Below are 26,544 nucleotides of genomic sequence, written 5' to 3'. Positions count from 1 at the left end.
GCTTAGTTCTGGATAAGTAGCCGATAAAGTATTCAAATCATCAAATTTGAGAAAAAAGAAATAAAAGCAACATACATTTTCAATCTATGAAAAACGCATTTCCAACGTTATAACCGAACAGCGTCATCAGATGACCGAAATTAATTATATCTTAATATTTTTTTACAATTTGGACGGATCATCAGCTGAATTAAATTTTGTTGTATTTTCAAATTTACTTGATCTGTCAGATCAGAACTGAAAGGTGTTATTTTTTATGGCACTTGATTACCTCATCGTGAACAAATTAAGTTTCATTGAACATGATTCAGTGCGGATTTTTTTTGACTAGTCCGGTAAATTTATATAATGTTGATTATGTAAATTTCACGTTGAATACATTCTATTCTATTCTTTCAAGCAAGGCGATGCCCAAATGAATGCAACTGTTTCGGATAACTTAATTGCTCTGAGGCAGCCATCAAGTCAGTCCATTTGTTTATGTTCTTTGATTTCGCGCGTAATTTCAAATTATCTGGTTAAAATTCACACTTAAATTGTAACAAATTGAGTATTTGAAATGATATATGTCCATGAATATGTAATTATTGAATCCCCACTAATTGAATATGATTAAAAATTCAATTTATACTTTCTTTTGGTTTGTTCTATTTAAAAGTATGAAATAAATGGACACTGTGTGCCAACTTTGCAAATGGGCAAGTCATTATACATGATAGAAAGGAGAGCTGTTTCCAGTCATATTTTAAATGCACATCTGCGATTGTGTGACGTCATCCTTGTTGAGTCACTTCAATTTGCCACAAAAACTAAATGTGGTTTGATACTTTTAAAGAAGCGCACTTAAACCCATTTCTGATAATATAATTTTTAGTATCATTGACATAAGTTTACCAAGACGTTTCATTTGTGTTGAAACACACAAGAAGTACACTCTTAAGGAGTTCTCTTGAATTTTATACTTGTATGTCAAAACCATGTAAGACAGATTCATAAAACGATTTTCCAATATATACTGACTTAATTAAATTTTTGAAACAGATGTCTTCTTTTCCTAATGACTATTATCTATGATCTTCAAAAAGATCATCTTTTTTCAACAAATTATCGAGATGCTTTTTGCAATTACTTTATTTGAACTATGGTAAATCTAAAATCTTCACATTGGTTTGAAAATCATAGATAATAGTCAATGAGAAAGGGCATTATTTCATTCAAATTGTTAATTAAGCCCACGTACTTGGGAATCGTTTTATATATGGCAATACATGTTCTGCCTATCAAAATCGTTTATTTTTGAACACATAGATACATCCATGAAGTCATTTCAATAAAAAATTCTTCCTATGTAGATATTCTTATTGTTTAATTTCTGTTTTTTTTTTGCTAAATGTTCTGAACAAACTGTCTAGTTTTCTTCCTACTGATGAAAATGAAAAAGTACAATTTTCGAAATAAATTACAATCAACAACACTGCATACACTTTATTAATCATAACTAATTAATCACTTTTTCATGTTTTTCTTAGCTTTAGCACCTTTCAAAGCTCCTAATTTAGCCGCATTCATAATATTCTTAAAGTGACCAGCAGCCTTGAGTTTTTTTCTAAAAAAAGTAAATAAAATTGGTTAATGCAAATGAATCACGAATACCAAGAAAAATTACCTCTTATTGAGAGCTGTTCTTTTCAAGGGTAAGTATGCATAGGGATCGACTTTGCCCTTCTTTTTGACATCACCTTTGGCTTTTTTTGGCCGGTATTCAGATCCTGGAGTACTGTAGCTGCTGTGAACTGAAGAAGTTGAAGCACCAACTTTCCTGGAAATGAAATGACGTTTTAGGATGCGAAAAAAGTTAAAACCATCTGTGAATATGTCCTTAATCATGGTTCGAAACTGAATATAAATAAAACCCTGACATTTTATCAAATGCAAACAAAAATTTGCTCAGTTTTCGATGACGACTTCAAAAATATATATTTTTTACCAAATATCAAATTTCTTACCCTACAAACCATTAAATGATTTCATTATTCCGATAATTTTGGTCGATATATTGAACAGGGTTGTTACGGATACAAAAAGTTTGACATCTGCTAATGCAGAAGCAAAGGATATTTTGAAGACATTTCATTTTGAAGTACATATACATAAATGAATCTCGGGTTGACTTTGATTTGTATGCAAGATTTTGTTACTGAAGTACTCTTTCTATTGGTAAATTAGAGAAAGAAGCGTATCAGCACGCGTCACTCTTATCTTGCCCCTTTCTTTACATATCATTACTTATTTGCGGCAGTCAGATTCAAATCTGCATCTCTAAAAACTTCTGGATGCAGATGCCCAAATCCGTAACACCCCTGATATTGAATTGACCCCAGCTTTACTTTTCTACTTCTGGAAAAAAATCGAGTGAGACCTATATTTATTTCAACATAACCTTACACTTCTTAGTCAAATATTAGGAAAAAAAACACCCACTCACCTATGAATACCAACACCTCCAGTCGCATATTTGCTATTAACTGAACTAGCTTCGCTCTTGACGCTGGCTGAACCTCTCTTCCTTTTACGGTTGGTTAACAGCAGAGTTTCGGCCTTGCTCTGTGTGTCGTCATCAGAATCACTATCCGAACCAAAGTTGAGTTTATTTTTCTTTTTGCTTTCAGTTTCACTATCGGATGATGAATCATCTTTGATTATGATCCTACCGTCAGGTGCAGTTTTGAAACCTCTGTCCTTTTCTTTTTTCTTGGTTTCCACAGCAGGCTGCGGCACTTGTCCTGGTTTGGTGGCTGAAATGGAAGGATACATTTCAGAAAAAACTTGAACCTGATGTGAAATCAGTGGGACAAATTGATCTTGGTCAAATTTTACTTTTACATAACACAAATTATCAATAAATCATGAAAAATTAAATGGAAAATTTCTTTTCACTTCCATTTTCTGATAATGTTGATAACGTTTGGTATCTCAGCTCGGATTTTGTTCTCTTTAATCGTAATTCTGGCCTTGAAAGCCTGTTCTTATATAGGTCCCAGTATCGAACCCTGTGGTACCCCCTTTTTTGTTTACAGATCGGATTTACCTCAATCAGTTATTATTTCTAGTGTACCGTTAGGTAAGACAATCAATTTGTGTGACTGTCCACGAATTTCTATTCCCTCTAGTTTGAGAAGTTAGAGATTGTGTTCCAGTGTATTGAATGCATGACTAAGATCTTAAAAAAGCCCTATGGAATTTTGTTTGTTGTTGAATGAGTCATAGACAAACTCTAATTGAGTAAACATAAGAAAAATGGTAAAAATGGTGAATTGGGAATGTTCCTCAACTTGGGTTATTACAGCAAATGCAAGTTTGAACAAAATAAAGTTGAGTTTAATTCATGAGTTTTTCAAATTCACTACGAAAAGTATTCAAATTGATGTTTCAAATGTTGGATTTTAATTTTCAAAGGGATTTGTTTCTAATTCACATATTGGCAACAGCGCCTATATCAAGTTGAAATAATTTATATGTACCTAGATATTCTACTTTAAAAAAGGAAAATTATTTTTATAAATCAACAATTAAGGCAAAATATAAATTATAGTTCAATACCACCTCCACAAGCTACATAAACAACAGTTGTTTTGTTATTTATTTATATAGAGGAAGATAGCTTAGGTGCACAAAATGTCATATGTCACAGAATGTCTCGGAACTCGGAACTTAAGTAAACAGAACAGCACGCCTCTGAAATATGTCATCTTTGTCTCATACAGGTAACAGATTCATTGTCCTTTATTAGCTATAACCGATGTTGCCAAATGGTGAAATAGAAACGAATCCCTTTAAATGTTGAATGCACTATTTCATTCCTCTTTTTCAAGTATTTAAATAATTTTTTAAAGAAAAAGGTTGAAATGATAAGTTTAAAATGCACTGTTTAAGAGCTCTTTTATGAAAACTACTTGATTTTCGTCAGGAGGAGCATTCCCCATTTTCAAATTTCGCGGGCTACATATAACAACCCTCAGAAGTCGAAACTTGTGTGAGCTAAGGATTAACGAGATCTTATCTTTTAACGTGTGATTCCTAACACGGGTGCTCAAAAAAACTTGAAATGTTCCAAAATTGTAGATGTTCAGAGATCAGTGCTTCAACAAACATTATTTTTATTACCCGATTCACAAGTAGTAAAATATTGCAAGTTCATTATGAAGTGTTGTGTGAAGTTTAAGTGAAATAAAACTGCTTCAGTTTGTTGTACTAGGTAATAAATCTGTAAAATTACTGAAGGCGTGTAAAAAACATACCTGTTATTTTACTTCTAACAGCAGGGTCAGTGAAATCAACGATACTATCAGAATCTTCCTCGATCCATGTGTCCACTTTCTTCTTGCCTTTGACCTTAGGCTGGTCTGTTTCCATATCCTCAAAGTCGGAATCCGAATCTGCCAAGATTTCTTCCACGCTAAAATTAATAAAAAAAGGTACTAAAAGCTTGTTCCTTTTTTCATCACACAAATATCACCAGTATATAGTTAAAGCTGTCACTGATATTTTCGTGAGGACGAATCGTGCCCACGACTTTTCTTTCATTTGAAAAAGTAATAAAGTACGTTGCCATATGTTGCTAATAAAGTTAACAAATACTCCATATTTCAAATCATATCACTAGCTATGTAGAAAAATAACAAACCCTGATGAAATACTTCTAGAAGTTCAAAATTTAAACTTTTTTTTGATTTAGATAACCTAAATGGATGCCATTACTTTTTGTCATTTGACAGCTAACAGGAATTCATCAGATTCTCGGCTCTAGTATCGATGTAATTCTAATTGCAAAAGTTGAGTTTATCCTTGAAAAAAGGAACGCTCATTTCAAGTTACAAGAATCTACTTTTTAATCATAAAAAGAACAAACCTCTTAGGTTTCGCTTTTACAGCAAAGTCTTCTTCCTCACTAGACTCCTCTCCCTTTTCAGCATCCCTCATCCTCTTTTTGCGAGCGTTCAGTTTCCTCAAGTTCTTCAGTCTTTTATACATGACTACGTCAGTGTGCGGTACGAATGGCGTCAAAGAGTCGCAACCGTATTTCCTGACCAATCTATCCAGTATATCCCTAGTTTTGAGCCTGAAATGGCGTTTGCAGTCGTCAGTCATGCCCGTTAAAGTCTTCATCTGAGGAAAAATAATGGATTAGTTTGGAACGAAGTTATTTTACTTTTGTATGAAATCTTACGATTAGTTCCAGAGAACTGGCAACCATGGGACTGGGAAGAGTTGTCATGTATACTTTTACGAAACTGAGGCAGGATGCTACCACCTCCCTGGTGGCAGAGGCAGCTAGGGTGCAGATGTTTTCCATGATGAATCTGATATTGTCCATTCCCAGCGCACCTAAAAATTTAAATATTCAAATTTTTTGTTGATACTATAACAGTACGAAAATGTCCTGTTCCAGACATTAAAATGCGTCAAATAAACTGATGCCTTCAAAATGAAATTTATTAATAAACATTCAAAAAAGGGAGGGACCAAAAATGGATCCTTGAGGTACTCAAAAACTATTTTTTTAAAACTCTTGTTTTTATATGCAAACACTTATTCAAGAAGATATTTTCTATAAATGTTTAGTTTTGAAACTAATATATCATGTATAAATGCTTTGAACAAATCCAAAGACAAGAGACAGCAGTTTTCATTAGTATTGAATTTAAATATTACTGGAGGTTTTCCCCAACACCAAATCGTTATTTTTAACACCGCGACACGTGTTTCGATCACCAAGTGATCATCTTCAAGAGGAAGATTGAACTGGAAACTTTGCGAAGCTAACCCAGTTTATGCTATACAGGAAAACGGAAAAACAGATTTTTTAAAAACAAGTATACCATATAGGTATGTATACCACACCTAAATTAATTTTACAATTTGCCTTATTTGTTATTTTACAATTTGTCCTTATGTAATGTTTAAATGTTATAGCTATATATAAAACAATTTTGAGCTATATAAAAAAATAATTTCACAATATTGCCTATCTAAATTCATTTTTTACAATGTGTCCTTATGTAATAGTCAGTAAATCTAACAATATTATTTTAACAAGCTAGATAGTATGCTATACGGTATTGGTCCGTCATCGATATTCATAATATTATTATGTTTACTTATTTCTACACTCTCGTAGGCTTATAGTTGCCTGTTGTTGTTAACTTGTCTAACTAATCTTAATGAACTGAATTCTAAGGAATGGTTTTGTTGCAAAATATGATGGGCGACTGCTGATTTTTTAGGTCTAGGTGCTAGGTGTTCCTTATATCTTACTTTAATAGATCTTTTTGTCTGTCCATAATAATTTACATCTCAGTCCTTACATTTAATTTCGTAAATTTCAGACTTTTCCGAATTCTCGACTTTGTCTTTTGGACTTCTCAAAAGGCTCTGTAGAGAGACCTCGAGAAACCATTAGTGGCTGCTATTTTCTGTATTGTACGTTTTTCTTTTGTGAACCTGTCATATGTTAGAGGGAAAGTCAAAAGACGATGCACTAAAAAATTCAACCCAGCACGTTTGTGCTGTCCACAGTGATGTGAACTGTCAGGAATATACCTGTACGTGCTTGTTTTTTTTTAAATATATCATATTCTAACCCTCCATATTGGCTCCTCATTAATGAAGAAATTGTTTTCCAAATAATCAACTGAGCTTCAATAAATCTAAAATTTTGGAAAAATGACCATTTTCATTAGGAGTAACTTCGATAATTTTCATATTGTTAGGTATTATATCAATGTCAAAAGAAAAAGTGTGTGAAATTTCAGTTGATATTTATAATATCATCATATGCAGAAGCTTCCTCTCGAAAAACATAGATAAATTATCTTCAGTTTGCCTTCAAATATTTGTAATAGCGGCAGATAATTTTTTTTCAACCACAACAAAATGATCATTATTATCTTAAAAATTTCAGATAAATCGCCAGTTTTATAATTAATTAAATCTTATATTTCTTTATCTTACAGGTACAACAAAATAATTCTAGAATTTTGAGCTCAAATCTACACTGACCACTGAAAAAAATTGTGATTTATTAAAATATTTAATGAATCTTGAATGACCGACTTTGTTAATAAATTTGGAAAGAATAAGTGAAAAATGAAACAGGTTATAATTAACAACAATAAGATCTTTGTTCCGCATTTTACTTTTGATATTACTCTCTTGTTTCTTGTGAATTTAGTTAATTACACTAAATAAATAAATCAATCAATTTATTTGCATAACATTTCATAAGGGCTTTTGAATTGTCAAAAAAGACTTAAAAATAAAATATAGTATATGATTTAATATTGAAATTTATGATTGAGAAACTCATCAATGTTGTAGGGACACAGATCAACCAGCAGCCCTTTTATATCCTTCTTAGATTTATTTATATGCAGATTTTTCATATGGGTGTTTGCCAGGCAATGCTGTGGCATAAGGAGGTTGTCGGTTGTATATTCGTGATTGCTTTTTACTGTAATAATGTGTTGTGTTTTGATGTAGACAAGACATTGGAATATGTATAAAGCTGGAATAGTCAGAATATAAATTTTTTGAATAGCAGTCTACAGCTGTCAGTCCCCTTTATTTTCCCCAATATCATAAGGGCTGTTTTTTACAAGATAAGTATCCTCTCCCAATCAGTTGAATTTCCATAAGATAAAATAGCCATATGTAAGCTGCTCTAGAAGTATAGAATGAAACAAATTTAGTATGATGATTCTACGAAGCAGGGAAAGAACACTGGATAGTTTGGAAGAAAGATCTTTGATGCGGTCTTTCCAACTGAGCTTCGAATCCAAAATAATTCCTGAAAACTTGAGAGACCTGTCTTTCAGCTCTTTCAGAGTGATTGTCACCATAATAGGTTTACAAAACTTCAATACTTATTTCACAGTATAACGTATTAGTAAGTTTCCACTAAATAAATTATTATAACTTGTACTCAAAACTGTATTTTTCAGAACCCCATTTATATTGTAACACACTATGAACTCACCTGAGAAATTGTGCAGAACGGAAGCCAATGCCAGTACGGTACAACTCATAAGCTGTGCACTGCCCGCTAAACCAGCAACTAGCAGCGTAACGAATTCCTGCATCTTATCATGCTCCATAAAAACATTTCCTATGTTATTCAGGAGCTCGTAAGCAGTAGCCCGACACCTTTCGTTGACATCCTTACAGCACAGCACAACTTCCGGTATCACAGATTTTATGAGTCCGCTGTTGTGGTTCAACTGAGGCTGCGCTTGTATCAAATAGTTGAGACACCGAAGCCTGGCGCCCTTGCTCGAGACTGCGGCGCTCTGCAAGGTTTCCATCAGTAACCGCTGAACTTTGATCCTGTTATTCTTGATAAACTCGCGGCAACCTTCGGATTTGCTGCCGCAAATCTCTTCCAGCAATCGATAGGCTTTCTTTTGTTCCTTTCGGTTCACTATGTTAGGAAGAGAGTTCACGCACTGTTCGTAAAGTAAGGTGACATTTTCGCAGCTCTGATACGGAACTAAGGCTTTGATTAGATCCAAAATGCTCTCTTTGATGAAATGATCCTCAGGTTCGTCTGAGGAACTGTTGAGCCTCTCAATCGCATGATTGAAAAGCTGTTGGTTTAGTTCGGGCCTGGCGATAGACAAGTATAGCTGAAAATAGAGAAACACAAGATAATTGCATATCAGAACTGCTTAGAGAATTGAAAAAACCGGTGGCACAAGTGAATTATATCTGAGGGGGACTACTTTGAAGGGGAAAAAATTGAAATTGATGATAGATACGATGAAGAAAAATAAAAATTCATTTTTTTTTTAAACAGACCTCATATATTCACCGTGCTCAACAAATCAACTTTGTGTTACGAATAACTTTTGACTGTTGAAGTTTATGACCCCCTTTATTTCTTCAGGAACTAGATTTTTTAGTTTGATAACAAAACTAACCTTAATAGTATCTAGAGCTGCAAGTCTTTGTCCCTCTTCGTCGGTGCCGATGGGCTTGGTAGTGTAAACATTGAATAAAATGGGAAGATAATTTTTATCAAATCTTCTCAACTCTTCCAGGTCTTCCGAGTTATCAGAATCTTTGGCGCTGGCAATGAGTTTTCTCAGAGATGCCATCACCGCCAATCGGAGATCTTTTTCATCAGATATCGCCGTACCCATCACTTTGGCAACGGACTGAAAATAAATCACATCAAAAACAATTCAACAAGTTCACAACTAATTGCGTCTCATTACCTTGAAGTTAGCTTTGATATCTTTGGGGTGGTTACAAAAACAAGGCAACAAATTCCAAAGCTGAAGGTACAACAGTTCCGAGCTGTGAGCTCCAATTCCATCGTTTTCTTTGGCCTGCTGGGTAGCTCTCCTGCGGCAAAATACAGCCAGGGGTATGATACCCTTGACGAAATAGTCCAAGGTAGAATTTTTTACGTTTTCCTTGAGAACGGGAAGCAACCAGGACCTGTCTATGTTCAAGTCACCATTGGGTTTCTGAAAGATGATAATCATATATATATATATATATATATATATATATATATATATATATATATATATATATGAATGGATGTTTGTTGGTTGGTTGGTAAGTGATAAACTTCTACATCGCTCAACCGATCGTGATGAAACTTGACATATATAAGTAATTTTTCCTAGAGAAGGCTTTTAGGCTATCAATTTTTCTGTAACTCGCCACTAGATGCCGCTGTAGAACAATTTTTTAAAAGCACTGTTCTATAACGCTGCACACGCCAAAGTTCGTTGATTCTGATTCTGTCAAAATATTGGAACAGCAGCAATACAGCAACATAGTACTAGTTATTTATATGACCTACTGAGGCTGGATGCGAGAGAGGAAGTAAGGAAAGGAAGGGATACAAGTGATGAGAATAAGCAAAAAAAAATAAGAAGAGAAAGAAAGCTCAAAAACAAAAGGGAAGAATAAAAGAGAATGGACAAGTAAAGGAGGGGAGAGTAAACAAGAGAAAAAAGATAAAGAGCAAGAGGTATGTTTATGTTGAAATTGTATGAATATTAATATAACACTGTGAAATAAAATAGACGTTAATTCGACAGTAGTAACAAAGTCACAGTTTGTATTGCTGAAATTGTTTTCTTTGAGATGTTCAAACTTAAAATTTGTTCAAATTATATGAAATTTGAAATTAAATTCATTTTCAAAACTTCACAAAAGTGAAAGTTGAGACAAGAGAAGAAAACAGGGGCGGGAGAGTGGAATGAAACAGAGCAAAGAAAGAAAATTCACAAAGATATAGAGAGCGAAAGTAGAACAGATGAACACAAAGAGATTGTTGGACAAATAGGAATAGAGGAACTGTGAGGAACGGGAAAGAAAAAATAAACGGGTGTGAGGGAGAGAGAAAAAGCAAGAGATGAATAGAGAATAAGTACAGAGAGAATGAGAGAAATGACGCAAAGAAAATAAGATCAAAAAAAGCAAAAAGTAGAGACAAAATAATATGCAAGGTGAGACAAAGGAGAAGACAAAGGGAGGAGAAAATGTAGGAAAGAGAAAACCAGAGAAAAGGTCTAGAGAAGAGACGGAGGAAGAGAAAAATAAGAAATTGAGGAGATGAAAGTTAGAGGCAGAGAGAAAACAGGCAAATATTAATGGGGTGAGGAAACGAATAGATGAGAGAAAAATAAATAGATGAGGAAAACTGGCGGAAGATAAAATGAAAGAAAAGTGATTGAGACAACTGGAGGAAAAAAGTTCAGTTGAAGAGAGATAAAAGGAGAAGAATGGGTGAAAGTATATTCTTATTTTCAGTATAGAATCTCCAAGAACCCTATGTTGATATAAGTAAAAAATTAAGAATGTGGCGGAAGATAAAATGAAAGAAAAAAAGCGATTGAGACAACTGGAGGAAAAAAGTTCAGTTGAAGAGAGATAAAAGGAGAAGAATGGGTGAAAGTATATTCTTATTTTCAGTACAGAATCTCCAAGAACCCTGTGTTGATATAAGTAAAAAATTAAGAATGAACTTCTCCCTCTCAGGGGGTAACTTTCGTAAATCGATGAATAGTAAATTGTTGCATATTTTGAGAAAATTTGTGAATGAATATGTTTTGTAGAAATAAATTTTCTAAACATTACTCACATAAACCTCTTACCTTTAGTGAAATTACTTCCAATACAACCTCAGGACCCATCGACCTTATAGCTGCTCCCACTCCATGTTCCAGTTCATTATTATAACTGAATTTATACGAGTCTCTTAGTTCCGCTAACGACTTCAGCAAATCCAACAGCATATCGCTACAATGCGTACCTGCAACCTTCAAGTCAACATTTTGAATAAACTTACTAGTAAACTCATCTTATACATCTGCATAGCAACGTTATATTACTTGGACAAAATCAGTTTCACGTATAAGAAAACAATAATTAATATTTCATTATCAAAATTTCTTTTACAAGGTTCAAATATGAACTTGTCATCTAGGGAGGTAAAACCTTTGTTATTAAGAATGATTGAATGAATTAATTGCATCAACCCTGAATTACAATTTCTGTTTAGGTACTTCCCACAGAAAATATGAAAAGTATACATACACTGAATAGAAAAAAAAATTACACTATAACACTCATTACTCACAGTAAGACATTAACAAACATCACTATACCTATTATATAGTAGGTAGCAGATTGAGTAAGGTCGGTCAACTTCCGAACACTTAACAAAAATCACCAGTAGAAGGCAAATGAGAGGAAGGTCTTTCCACTCACTAGGCAAAGTGTTATAAAATTTTTATAAGAAAAAAGTCCATTTGTTTGACTGTATTTAGATAATGCATCTTCGGTAGCCTAATGATGTCTTTGTGTTTTGTGTCATGATTGTGAATCCTGGAGCCACTTTTTCATTTTTATGTACAAACAATATTTCTTCTAGAATAAAAACGGAATGTTATGTAAGTATTCCGATACTATATATTGGAAAACAATGTACAATATTTTCCTGTAACTCTTGTAAATGCTCAATGAAGTTTTTGTCATTGTTACAAATTTGGGATATTCTTGCGATCAAGTACTTTCTGACCTACCTCTTATACACATCACTGTGTATATGAGAAATACTGATGGAAAACCAGAAAATTGTAATTGGAATAAAACGTATAAAGCAATTTGACTGAGACAACTAAAATCGGAGTAAAATAATAAGTGCAATCAAATATTAAGATATTTACAAGTAGAAAACAAGTAGAATAGTGAATGAAAAAAGTTACACACACAACACAGCCATAAATTATTCATGGACCATAAATTGTCTTTGAAAACACCTTCATTTTGTTGCTTCTTTTTAATAGGAAGTTTTTGTGATTTTTGTGCAACGATAAAAAAGAATAATTGAAATTCCAAGCAAACTCCAAACTAGCTAAGAATTTGTGAATTTTATCAAAAAACAGAAGGAAAAATATGCTTAAAAGTTTAAAAAACACGTCTAACCTCGAACAGTATGCTTATAACGTGTAAAACTTGATGCCACACTAGATTATACTGGTAACCCAATCCAGATTGTATGGAGCTGATGCAACGCTCAATTTTAGATTTATGTTGATCAACAGACTCTCTGGACATGCAAACAGGAGCTAAAACGTCTTTCAACAAAACTTCCAAAGCGTGAGTAGCACCAGTCATGACTTGAGTTTGCTCAGATAGCCACAGTTGCGTTACAGTGTTGAACAATCTAGGCAGAGCTGCCATGCCCATGGAAACGTCAGCACTGAAAATAAAAAAGTTCATTACCCAGGTTGGAAAAAACATTCGCAAACTAAATACAAATATATTCTACATCTTATTTTGAGCTCACAGCATATTTAAGGTAGTTTGATAACCCATTGTGGGGAGACTAATGATTTAGGTGTACTATGTGACTCTAAAACAGCATTTGCCAAACACATGAACAAAAAAGTTTCTGAAGCCAATAAAATGTTGGGATTTATCAAACAAAATTGTCAAAACTTCACAACGCCTTATCCAGATACAATCTTGAATACTTCTCAATTTTTGGATCCCTACTATTTCTGTCATGAGTTCTCAATTGAAAAAGTTCAAATAAAATTCTTGAAATTCTTGAAATTTATCCAACTAGAGGTTCTGACCACAATAGCCTTCTTAACCACTTTCAATTAATGGCCATGAATAGTTTTACTATCAGTGTTCTTTCTTTTGCTTTCTAAAAAAGTTATATATCATTGTTATATTATATGCGTCCATTAGTCATTGGACCCCACTGGATGTATATACGGATAACCCCAGTCGTATGGGGGTGTGAGGGAACTTATGGTCATACATATACATATTATCATGTCAAGATTGAACATGATTTGTTATTTATTATTTTATCTACTACTTATCTACTACTGATGTATTTAATTATGTCCTGTAATTAGGTGTTTCCTATTGGGCAGTAAATGACATTATTATTATTATTTATGGAGAATGTGTATATATTCTATTGACTTCATAACTATTAATGATAATGGAGTACCTCAGGGTGTACTTTGGGACCTCTACTATTTTCACTCTATATAAATAACATACAAGGTCTGATAAAAAAAGTATATGTATATTCGAATAGCAAGACTAGCGAGAATTAAAAATATAGAGAATAAAGCATAACACGTTTTCAATTTTCAACAGTAAAAATATTATTATTCGAGTTGCAGCTAAACAACCTGAAATAATAAAATACTTACTCCGCCAAATGGACATGAGCCTGTTGCATGACAGCCAACCATGCTAGAGTAGGTTGAACGTCCGAAATTGATGGCTGATATTCATATAATGCAGATATCAACTGGGCATTCAACTTGGCAGGCACCACCACTGACTGAGCCGAGAAAAGCGCATGTAATACTTGTAGACCGCAAGACGTGACTATGGGATAGTTCAGAGTCATCAGACGTAGAATAACTTCACAGCATTTCTGAAAATGAGTTTCAAATTATAAAATTCAGTGTGCATTCATCAGTTGATTTTGATATAAGGAAATATCAGTATTGAAATAGACAAGTTTGTTAAAAAAAACTAAAAATATTTCAACATTATATGCATACAATAATAATAGTATTTGTAAATACAGTATTTTATAATAATAGTAAGTGTAAATACAGTATTTCATAATAACAGTTAATCATTATTATGAAGGGTTATTTTGTTTCGGTGATTTATAAAAATGTTTTGGAATTTGAGTAGTTTTGTCTATGTTTTTACAAACGACTATTAGATGGCGCTCCTGGAATGTGCTACGATATTAATAAAATCCGCCATTTAGTATGCAAGACCGCACCTCAAGTCAGAATATAAACTACTTACTCTCAATTGAGGTCAAAATTCAGGGTTGAGTTGAAAAACAGCTTTAGCTGTACACCATAAGGTGTTCTTCAATTATTGTAAATACAAATACGATATCTTCAATCCCTTGTGACAAATAAAGTTGATTATCAAATATTCCAGTAACCATTGAATTGGCAATAGCTCAAAAACTCTTTTCTATTGCTACACAATGAATTTGATAACAAAAGAGAACAAATGGGCAAAGCATACATTAACTGTGACATTATGAATGGGAAAGGGAATGAATATTCCCTTTTCAATGCCTCATTGCCAGTTGCAATTAAGTAGTAGTGTATTAAGCACTTTAGATAATTTCACTGTTATGTAAATCACAAATCTCAACTCAAGTGAAATTTTATCCCTTTCGCAATTCTGTGAATATCTGAATAAATTCCATAACGAAAGTTTGGAGTACAAACTGAATAGAAAAAAAGTGTTTTTGTATACAATGTTCATATGAAATTACTTGGTTTGAAGTAATTTTTCTTTGTGTAACTCAATGTTTATATGGAACTAGTTTCTTCAAGTTTGTGTCTGAAACTAACTTCTACGCATTGTGTAAAGATTTAGAAGTAGAAGCGATTTCTGCAAAACTGTTCATGAATTAACTAAGTGTCTTTTTGATGTGTTCCTTTTACAAAATATTTACCTTAATGTGAGCTTTGGAGAACTTGCAAATGATTTCTTTCATTAGTCCAAGGGTGTGCAAAATTGTTGTTTGACCAGCTTGTACGGAAGACACAAGAACTGTTCCTGAATCCCCTCCCATGCAAGTATCAAGAGTTTGTTCGCAAAACTGAGCAGCTAGGTCAGCGGCAGGATTAGAACTATTTTCTTTCACAAAACAACCGGTATTGACTATGACAGCTACAGCGTGCTGGGCAGCTTTTCTCCACTTGAATAAAATAATATGTTCCATAAATCACTTTACTGTAAAGTTAATACATACCTTTGGCTTTGAATGTATACAAAACAGGTTCAATATAGTATTGAAGACCTGACTAGTAGAAGTGTTGTTCCATACAGCCAATTCCTGTATTTTCAATAAGGTGGCCAAAATACCAAGTACTGACTTGATGATGACATTGTTTTCTGATTCAGAGAACTCTTTCATGATGTGTAACATTTTTATAACAACATCATCAAAAGTCTTCTTTAGCACTCCTGTTGGTACCGTTTTTATACCCATGTTCAACAATGATAGTACAGCCGTTATTTGGTCTTCGTTTTTCTCATCTGAATTATAAACCTGTTCCAAAGTCTTCAACTGAAATTTAAATCATTAAATAAGGTAAAATCAATTAATAATAATACTTCATTTCTACATGCCTACAAAGGCAATATAAAATTGACTAGAAATTGTCAATACAATAAAAAGAAGGGATAACAATTAGCAATTAGGTGTGATTATCTAGAAGGACTTGTAAATAATATAGTTACCAATGCACAGTAATATTCGGTAGAAGACTCAGATCCCTCCATATCTTTGATGACTTCGGCTATGGCTGCTAAAATGGCCAGCATCTGTTTATGCAAGGCAGAATCTGAATTATACACGTTTAGAAATCTATTGAAGGAGATGTTACTGCAGCCAGACCATTCTGAGGCAAATGACTGCATAGTTTTGTAAGACTGAGAACCAAGAGAAGATTGGGTATCTTCTTCCATTTCAACACTTTCTTCTTTTTGAGGTGCATAATTCTGGATTTCATGTTTTCTCACGGCTTCCGAAGTTAATTCACTAGGCCCTGGAAATGACTTATGTAAATGATAAGTAATGAATAGGTAGTTGAAACTAACCTAAATTTTCTTGAAAAAATCGTGATTTTGCGATGTCCCTATATTTTCGAGTTTCGGGGTTAGAGCTGGAACTCTGCCCTTTTGGCCACCGCTTCCCCTTACTCCCTTTCAGTTTGCTCCTTATTTTAACCATACTTATGTTGACAAATTCACATGTGCTTCTCAAAAAAATGACAGCCCGACACTTTAGAAAGTGACAATTTGCGAATAAACAATTGAGAAGATAGACAAAAATCAAGTACAGAAATCTTCTTCTTTCTTATTTCATGACCTTAACCAAAATTATATCATCAGACAGAAACACTTTATTCAAGGAGCAGTGTGAAACTGGCTGCTAAAGTTAGCTGCCAAAATTTCCGAATACTTCAGAACGTTCAGTAGCGTACGGAGTAAAAATTATAATTGATACATTTATGTCATGATGTCATGAATAAACTTGGAGAAACTTCACAGATACAGCAGAGGGTGAAACTTTACCCTCCTAAATGATATCAAATGATAATCACTTTGTAAACTGGAGATTGAATGTATGTAGACTCGTCAAAATAAATAAACAATTGGATGGAGAGATGATTATCACTGATAATGTTTACCATGTTAACTGATTTCTTCAGTATATATTTCAGTTTATGTATAATCTGCACTAAATTTAGCAACGAAAATATACTAAGACTCATGAAATAACAATAGTAGAAAGCAACCAATCTGAAATAATCGCTTGAAAAATAGGTTTACAAGGTGAATGGAATTAATTGAGTTGACTGCTTTCTTACATATAATTCAATTTTTCATATACCTACGCTGCACAAAATTTAGTAACGGAAATCGATAGAAAATCATGAAGTGACAATTGAAGAAAGCAACCACTGCGAAATAATCGTTTGCAAAATTGGTTCACAGGGTGGAAAAAAATAATGAAGTTGAGTCATTTTTTTACGTAAATAATTCAGGTTTTTATGTACTCTGCACAAAATTTATTAACGGATATTAATAGAAAATCATGAGGTAACAATTGAATATTACTGGAGTTTTTTCCCAACACCAAATCGTTATTTTTAACACCTCGACACGTGTTTCGATCACCAAGTGATCATTTTCAAAGAGGAAGATTAAAACTCAGATTAAAATCAGTTTTAATTTTTATTTTTATATTTTATTTTATATTTTTAATGCTTATTCAAGGAGGCCTTTGACACTATCCTCATCACAAAACTATATAAGATATGAATTTAAACTATGCTAAAAATCGATTGAACATTTGCTAGTACATGAAAAGTGAAATATGGATTATGTATAGGAGCATTTATATACAGTATTATTTGAAATTTAATATCACAACACTCAACACTGTAAAAACACTTGAAAGGTTAACACAAAACTGCAAACTTATTCGATTCAAACAAACATATTTCAGTTGATATCCTCATTTGTGGCAAGTTGTTCATCTTCTATCATTGCCGTTCTCGAAAAAAAAAATTCAAATTATAAAATTGTGTTTCAAAAATGATAAATGAATGTAAATCACATTGTGTAATTGGGCTCGCTGCAAGCGTTTCGGGGGGTTTCGGGCGTCAACTCGAACGCAGCATTTTGACAGTATGTCAAGGATAAGTCAAACTTTCAAACAAGCTGAAACATGTAAATTATGATTGGTAATGCAAATTGCAATGGGTGGGCAGTTTGAATGTTCAGAGTAAAGTGATTTTTTTCGTTAATTAATTTTTTAAAGTTTTATTATTTTACATTTTCGCGATGCTTCAAGAATACAAAGACGTAATAATAAGAAACTTTGTCATTCTTATGAAAGAATGTGATGTTCATGCTCTTGCAAAAGTAATGGTAAACAAAGGAGTTTTCAATGATAAAGAAATAAATAACATATTTTCCGTAAGTACACCATATTCACTATTGCCTTTTCTTTCAGTAATTGTGACTTCTTACATTGGTGCCTGTTCTTTTTCAGTCTAATGATGAAAGACACAATAAGAGAATATTTTTCTTCAGTATTCAAAAAAAGGATACGAGCACTTTTAAAATATTAGTAAACTCTCTGAGGGAAACAAATCAGAATAAATTAGCTGATCTTTTGATGCCAAAACATACAGGTGAGATTCAAATTTCATTTTCCCAAAATTGTATTCTTAAACCAGTCTCAAGTCATAAGTAGTAAGCAATTTTCCGTTAGCAGTTGGATCATTGCTTTTCAGTGGTAACACTCATAGACGAGCATAGATATTTTATTTACTTATTCATAATGATGTGCAGGGGACATAAGTTTTCAATAGTAATAAATGTAAAACATAAACAATTTAAAATTTACTACCTACTTGAAACTGTTGTATCAATCCTAAAAATCCTCTAAAATGTACAGTGCAGATGTAAAAGAATCCCCTTTTAACTTTTACAGAGAACAAGGCCAAATGAAGTTTATGCCAAAAGATACATCAATCCGTAAACATTTTATTCTAAATTCCATCAACTGGAACTGCAATTGTATATTTTTTAATAACTAGCATTCTAAATAACTAAGTGCAAAATATCATCACAGAGACTAAATGCCCAATTGGTGTTCCACAGGGACCCATATTGGGACCACTGTTGTATATATGTTAATGATTTTGTCATCAAAGCTGCATTATGTATGCTGATGATGCTTCTCTTTTACTGTCAGCCATCGCTATTAAGTCACTGTTAGATAATAATATATCAAGACTTCAATACAAGTATCGGGATTCAATATAATCATTTAACAATAAATAAGTCAAAAATGTATTATTTTTATTTGTTTCAATCTGTCCCAGAGACATCTGGGATCTATTGTCATACTCAAATCTAGTCTGTCATTTTGAAAGAACTCAGTTCAATTTATCTTTTATTCTTACAGGATGTGTGCCGTATCAAGCAGAACAGGTGTTTGATGAACTCCCAGATGATGATATGTTAGATATCAATAGGTTGAACATTTACGTAAATAACAGTACAGAGTCTATCCATGTTAAAGTCATTCCATCAACTAAATTCTATGATACTTATTTGGATAATCCGAATATTGATTTTTATTACACCAGATCGAAAAAAAGGGGACGGGTTCTCATTATCAATAATTATGAGTTTGATAAAATCGATGATAACAAACATCCGTACAGAAATGGGGCCGAGGTGGATAATGAAAATTTGAAGAGTTTGTTCATTCAGATGGGAGGTTGGGAGATTGAACACCACAACAACAAATCAGCTAGTGTAAGTTTATGATTGGTGGATATTGAAATTCTTAGTGGAATTTTCAGTTTTAAAAAATATTTGTTTCAATGGTCCATTGACTTTTGACTGACCATATCTTCAAAAGTAGTCCAGAGCCTCTAGTTTTAACTTCAGATTTGTGATTTGCAGACAAAAGTACACATGTATAATTTATTCAAACAAATATTTACTTTAGTGTTATATATGAATCTTTTAAGATGACGTTTTCATTTTCAGGAAATGGAAATTATTTTGAATAATTTTTCTCAACAACGAAAGAATGTTAATTACGATATAATTTTTGTGATAATTATGAGCCATGGAAGCGAACAAGCTAATGATACTATCATTTATGGAAGAGATCATAATTATATTCATTCCTTACAAATTCAGAGGAAATTTTCTAATGAACATAGTAAGACCCTGCGAGGAAAGCCCAAGGTTTTCATTTTGCCAGTATGCAGGTAATTTGATTTTTTATTCGAGTGTAAGTATGTGATGGAATTAGTTAATACTTGAGAAAAATCCTCAATGAACAAGACAACAAGTTTAAAAAAGGAACATTGAATATATTGTTGAATATATATTATTTTGAAGGATTCTAAAAGATAGGGTTCTTCAAACTTTTTTCCTCCTTTATATATCAAAATTATAGAAAGTTTAAAGAATCACTTTCACATAAAAAGTAGTTGAAAAATATAAAACGTGGGTCTTTCCTCGTTGAAACAAAACTGTACATGTAATCTAAAAAACTTGAATTCTAAATCAAGGTAGATAGACTTTTGAAGAAATGTGAAAATAAGATTTTTCAAGTTGAAAAACCCTATCACTTATTCACAAAATTGTTAGTATTAATTATGAAAATCATTTTAAATTAAAAAACTCGTAATATCCAAATTGAAGAACAAATTAAGCAATATAATATTGAGTGCAATCTTTTACTGAATGGATATAAAATGGTTCCTATAAAAAAATCATATTAATGACAGCTTCCAGTTTATAAAGGCGACATTTCAGTGGTGAATAATTCGCTATTCTTTTCAGAGGCTCAGTTTTGGACATAGCTGTACCACATGATCAACGTCCCAGAACAGAGACAGACTCTGCTTTTAGAAAAGGAGAATCGAAAAGCCCTGTTTCTTCAATCATAAATCTTAGGTCCGAGGAAGATATGTTGGTTGGATATTCCACATTACTTGGTATGCATGAGAAAACTTTGTAGTGTCATTTTGTAAATGCTCCAAAAATTGAAATTTTCTTTTATAATTTGCACGTGCAAATTAATACTGAACATTAAAAGAGTTTTATGAATGAGTGCTTAACAAATCCATCAAACTTTCTCACTTATAGGTTACAAGGCTCATAGAGACCCAAATCGAGGATCTTGGTATATCGAACTGATGTGTGATGTATTCATGAACCACGCTCATGATACCCCTGTCGATAATCTCTTGAGTATAATAGACAATCGCCTTAGAAGGAGAATGTCGGAGAACCAAACTATGCAGACAGCGGAACACCGGAATAAGGGTTTCAAAAAATTGTACCTGCATCCAGGGATTTTCTCTGAAAATGATGACATGAAGAAATTTCATGAGTAGTTTTTCGTAACACTGCCTATTTTTTAATAAGATACATCGATATATTTTTACTATTAAGATTTACATTGATATTTAGTTGAGATATATTTTTATGTTAATTTTACATATATGAGGAATTAAACTTAACAATGTTGGAAGTAGTTTCATTTCTGATACTTTCAATATTGTGGATTTCACAAATATAAAACTTGAAAAAAACTTACACATTAACCTTGATGGGGCCGAGTTTGTTGAAGAAGTTTTAAATTACAAAATTTATAACCTGTTTATTGATGTAATGATTATGATTATTACTATATGATGTCGCCAAGCGATTTGCCTATATCAACCAGTTCAAATCTTGATCCCTAATTTGAAAGAACCTGAAAAGAAAGTGTTTTTTACAGAGAAGGATACTTCCAAATGCCAGTTTTAGATTTAGTTGTCCACAATTATTTTTCTAGTAATATAATCTTCAAAATTAGTATATATACAATTTGTTGAAATAACTTGAAGGGATATCAAAAAAAAATTATTAAGGAACTGAGACGAATGAATCTCATCTTCTAACTTTCATCTTTGACGAATAATCTGGCTATCATTTCAGGTGGTATATGCAGGTTGTTCAAAAGTGTGTTCATATTTATTGGACTGTGAGCTTGCAGCTGAGCCAAAAGTCCGTTCAAACCCTTGACACAGCCTTCTCTAAATTTGTTAGTAAGTTGTTCTAGTTCTTCAACATTATGGATCGACTTATAAACTGAGGCCTGTTTGAGATTCTCAAGTGTTTTTCTCTTTTCTTTGACGTGTTTTTCCAGAACGGTAATTTTTTCAATCAACTCTTTCTTTTCGTTTTTGTCTCTGTCAGGAGTGGACGTGAAAGCATCATCTTCATCTTCCAAAATGTCCAGAGAAGATGGTTTCGTAGGCAGGACGTTTTCTTTCAGGATGGTTATTTTAGTTTCTAATTTTGTTATAGCTGGATTTTTTGAAGTCCTCACAAAATCATTGTCACTGTGAGGAGAGGTTTCTGTCATTTCGTCCACTTTGAAGTCATCTTCATCGTCTGAAACTATTACCAATTTTTTCTTCTTGACCTTTGCTGCAATTTCATCATCAGATGAGTAATTTGAATTGTTCTTCATTATTTCATCCTCACTCAACTTATGTAGAGGAATTCTGCAGTTTTTCAAAGTATCAACCATGTTTTCACTATTCACTTTGGAGATTGGTTTTGGTATTGTTTTCTTTGCCATTGGTGTTTCTGATTTAGTGCGTTTCAGTTTTGGCTTATTCTTCTTTCTGGGCAGAAAATCTTCATCGGAATCATATACAACTTTGGCTTTTTTTGATCTGGAAATAACGAGACTATCACAGGAACTTAAATCATCTTCCACAACAGGCGCAGCTGGTATGTTTTCCAAATTTGGGATTTCGTTATTTTCTGACTTGGTATTTGGAGATTCCAGTATAATTTTCTCTAATTTACTTTTTCTTTCACTGTTCAATGTGTGGCTAAGTTCCACTATTTTCCTTTCTTGGAGTTTCAAAGAATGCGAGTCATTAATGACTGTATCTTCTAACGAAAGGCTCTTCTTAGCTTTGCTATCACTGCTTGTAATCCTTGTAACCTTTTCGCAACATTCACCCTTCACTGCTTCATCTTTCATAGGACTATCAAAATTCATTTTACTTTTTCGCTTGTTCTTTCGATTTTTTATATTAACAGGCGTTGTACCATTTATTTCATGGCCTTTTTTTGACATCCCATCTTCTTTCATGGGGCTATCGAAATCCGCTGCATTCTGCCGAGTTTCTCTAATTACAGGTGTAGATTCCAACCGTATGGGGCTGCTTATACTGGCATTTGAAGATATCGAAATATCTACTGGTAATTTCAGGATACTATTTGGAGTTTTTCTTTTTCTGGATAGTCCAACTCTTCGGCAAGGGGTCAGAAGACTTTTACTTATTGCACCACCAAATGGACTAAACTTATTTGGAGGTACAGAAGTCGTTTGAGGAGTAGTATGCATGTTCAAGTATTTATCAATGCCCCTGTACTATATTGTATTATATTATATTATCTTTACTTTTTCACTTCAATACTACTGTGCCACAGAGTTCTGAAATTTTTCAACATATTTATGTTTGTTTACATTTTTCATGGATAACATAACCTCAATATTCTTCTACTGTTATTGACTTTTGCATCTATTCGGTGCATTTACCCATTCCTCAATATTAATCTGAAATAGGAGTGTCGGGGTGTCCATGATCGATGGACATGCCCCAACAACATGGTTACATCTCACATGTCCTCGAGATATCACGATGAATATCGCAATATATTGCTATGAGACGTCAAGAAGACATCCTGTTGACGTCATACTCATTTTATGGGGATAATTCAACGTTACTTTGATGTCAAAAAAATCGAATCAAAAAGTACTTTATTTGAAGATACGGGCACTTTCAAAAATGGAAGAAGCCGCCTAATTTGAATGTTGCAAGATAGTGTTTTTTTCTATTGAAAAGTAATGTTTTAGAATTCAAGGAATTTGAAGTAGCGGAAAGAAAAGAATACAAAGAGGGGAAATTGAATATATTCTTCTTACAATTTTTTATGTTTTTCATATATTTTTTACAAATAAACAAGAAATTACATAGTGGTAATTTGCATCTTATTTCTAATACAAAACTATATGAATGTTACAAATTATTATTGGTTATTCTTCTGAATACTTCAAAACTTGCACAATCTCCCCTGAAACCTAAAATTCATAGTTAGATTTTTTTCAGTTTCCATGAAGCCTCAACTATATCTTCCACCCCTTCTTTATCAGAACCCACCCCACACTATATACCTCTCAATTGCGTTGGTCATCTGAAGATCTATTGATGTGATTCATTATTATATCACCTAATAATTTTGATTCAAGTTTTTGCTGGAGAAGCTTAATGGAAAATTCAACTTTTAACTTATTAGAAAAAAACATTTCGGTTAAATGTTTATAGTAAGGAAAAACAATATTTACAAAGAAAAAAATCAGATCGTAACTGGAATTAAAAACAAAGAGATGATTGGATAAATTTTGAAAGTTAAACCGTGATTTAAAAAAGTAATTATCAATATTGTATTCATAAACAGGCACATCAAAGAACGTTTTAAAAATATTTCCATGGGGACAGTTGAATAGATCAGATGATTTGATGTTTTTTGAAAGTACTTTTCTGATGAAATTTGAATGTGGAAAACAGGATATGGCTATTCATTTGAAAAAACAAATAACGATTTCATATTGGCAAATAATTTTAGAAAAACTTTTGTGTTTGATAAGTTTATAAAATTTGTATACAAAACATGTTTCGATATCTTTACTCGTTTCTCGAAATTAGAAGCTCATTCAATACACGGGTATAACGAGAAATCTTATTTTTGATATTTATATACCTGCTTCAACACTAATATTTTATGGTGATGTAACTTGCGACAAATTTTCACAAAATAACCTACCTACTGGTAAAAGATATCGCCTCACCACCATATCCTCTGCAATGTCTATGTGAGGTTGCAAAACATTAAACTCTTCGATAGAATTCTCACTAGTCACGGTCAGTCCTGAAATAGTGAAAACATAGCTTTTTAGAAATGCCTTTCATTGGCTTTCTTCCATTCGATTCATTAACGTACGAACATTATCATTTATTGCAGTTACTTCTAAATGGTGACTAGCTTGTCTGATGAGTTCTACGAAAATTGTTGCAATTCTCCTCCATTCGTTGATATGTTGAGTCTAGAAATAAATGAATGTTTGATGTATTATTCAAATTTGAATTGAAATTACTAATACTGGACGAATCAAAGTTTCATCGTCCCATCTGACAAGAGGGAAAAATAATTTCTATAAAAGAAACAAATATCAGTCAATGCACAAAAGGCAAATTTACAGCAAATGTTTTATAATGCCTCTTTGAAATAAATGCAAAAACATTTGTTTTTGACAAAAGAAATATCTTTTTGTGCTTTAAAAGTGTATTTATGACACATTTCACGAATATTAATCGTTAGATTGTACCGCACTAGTCAGACGGATACAAACAATACTCTGCAGCAGACTTTCAATAGTCCATCTCACCGATGATACTGTATGAATTCTTTGTCTCAAAGAAGGAGTAGGTATTATAAGTTCTGATGTGGTCACTAATTGCCGATAATTTCACTAAATTTTAACAAATCACTACCCTTGTGGTTAAAGTATGTTAGGTTAGGTTAGGTCCAAAATGAGTGGGTCTATTCAACCGTCCATCGCAACCCACAAGGGTTTATTATGGCTCACACCTATTCACACTCGACCAAATAAACCCAGCTTCTTAACGAAGCCGATTAGTTTGTATGGTGAATGATCTTTCATGTCAGATGGTAAGAGTACGGCTCTGCCGACCTCTTAAAACCTGATTCGGTCCCCAGTAGGGCAGGCACAAAGTATATGCTCTGCTGTTTTATCGTTAAAAAATGATCTTATGGTCGTGTCAAACGGTAATGAAATCTATGGTTAACTGTCCTTATTGCTATGGTATATATTGATCCGTCTGGGAATCACAGGGGTAATTTATACATTCATGCATGTATGGGATCTACTGCAGTTCTGAACGCAATTTCGTATCTTCCATTACAGGTTTTTAATGATCAGAGCTAAATATTCAATTACAAGTAAGAGAGAGTTGACGAAAAAAATAAATGATACGTGTGAATTCGAATTTGAAGTAGTTATTAGTTATAGATAGTTCTGTATCTGTAGAGTAGGGAGGGTGAGTGTAAGCCCACGCACTTAGGCCACATGTGACCCATTGTACATCGTCCCGAGGAGTTGTCCTCCTAGGTCGTCGTCCATCCTGTCCTTTCCAGGAAGGTGGACAGGTCGCTGGGAGACATCTCCTTTATATCGGCAGGTGTAGGCCAAGACTCGCCGAACACACACTCTCTTATCTACGATAACTCCGGGCACTCGCACAGGACATGCCTGACAGTCTCATCTTCCTGTTCACACATCCTTCATAGAGGTGTGTCCACTAGCCCCATATTATGTAGGTGTTTCCTTAGCTGACAGTGGCCAGTCAGAAATCCTACTGTAAGGCGTAGATTTTTCCTGGTCATCGCCAGATATTTCTTCGGTGCCAGCTTCCCAGGGTCGCCCAAGGTGATCCTGGCAAGATTACATCCTTTGATTCCATCCCACCTCTTTAAGAATTGAGCATGGGTGTAACATTTGGCTAATTCCGCAATTGTCGAAGTCATCAGGCTTTAGGTGCCACTGGGTCCTAACATTCTTAGTCCAGCCGCTTCCTCGGCTAAAGAGTCGGCAATGCGATTACCTTTACTCCTGTCGTGCCCTTTAACCCACCTCAGGATAATGTTATTATCTACCGAGGCTTTGGCTAAATCTTGGTGGCACTCTAGTGCTAGCCCTGAAGTAACACGGTGTCTGTTCAAGGCTAATAGTGCTTGTCTGCTATCAGTGCAGAT

At 33.4% G+C, this 26,544-nt stretch overlaps 2 protein-coding genes across 2 annotated transcripts; one reads left to right on the top strand and one right to left on the bottom strand.

The window, feature by feature from the left end:
* Nucleotides 1-1,470: 1,470 nt before the first annotated feature.
* LOC111517169 (RRP12-like protein) lies at nucleotides 1,471-16,408 on the bottom strand. The gene is made up of 16 exons (XM_074175552.1): nucleotides 16,198-16,408; nucleotides 15,838-16,145; nucleotides 15,347-15,664; nucleotides 15,047-15,292; nucleotides 13,758-13,987; nucleotides 12,505-12,781; nucleotides 11,172-11,336; nucleotides 9,273-9,527; nucleotides 8,976-9,212; nucleotides 8,036-8,681; nucleotides 5,228-5,385; nucleotides 4,910-5,166; nucleotides 4,299-4,456; nucleotides 2,486-2,795; nucleotides 1,667-1,819; nucleotides 1,471-1,606 (listed from the first exon to the last, which is right to left on the bottom strand). The coding sequence occupies exons 1-16, from the start codon at nucleotides 16,328-16,330 to the stop codon at nucleotides 1,507-1,509; spliced, it is 3,951 nt and encodes a 1,316-aa protein (XP_074031653.1). The 5' UTR covers nucleotides 16,331-16,408; the 3' UTR covers nucleotides 1,471-1,506.
* A 1,414-nt stretch (nucleotides 16,409-17,822) lies between these two features.
* On the top strand, nucleotides 17,823-21,171 carry LOC111517097 (caspase-7). Its single transcript, XM_023173138.2, has 6 exons — nucleotides 17,823-18,084; nucleotides 18,161-18,302; nucleotides 19,082-19,437; nucleotides 19,675-19,901; nucleotides 20,482-20,636; nucleotides 20,788-21,171. The coding sequence occupies exons 1-6, from the start codon at nucleotides 17,950-17,952 to the stop codon at nucleotides 21,036-21,038; spliced, it is 1,266 nt and encodes a 421-aa protein (XP_023028906.2). The 5' UTR covers nucleotides 17,823-17,949; the 3' UTR covers nucleotides 21,039-21,171.
* The last annotated feature ends 5,373 nt before the right edge of the window (nucleotides 21,172-26,544 follow it).

This window comes from Leptinotarsa decemlineata, unplaced genomic scaffold, assembly GCF_025532065.1.
Source record: "Leptinotarsa decemlineata unplaced genomic scaffold, Ldec_3_MD MMD2_tig00001064_RagTag_RagTag, whole genome shotgun sequence".
Classification (NCBI taxonomy): domain Eukaryota; kingdom Metazoa; phylum Arthropoda; class Insecta; order Coleoptera; family Chrysomelidae; genus Leptinotarsa; species Leptinotarsa decemlineata.
The sequence above is the reverse complement of the archived record's forward strand: the minus strand, read 5'-3'. Positions and strand labels throughout refer to the sequence as shown.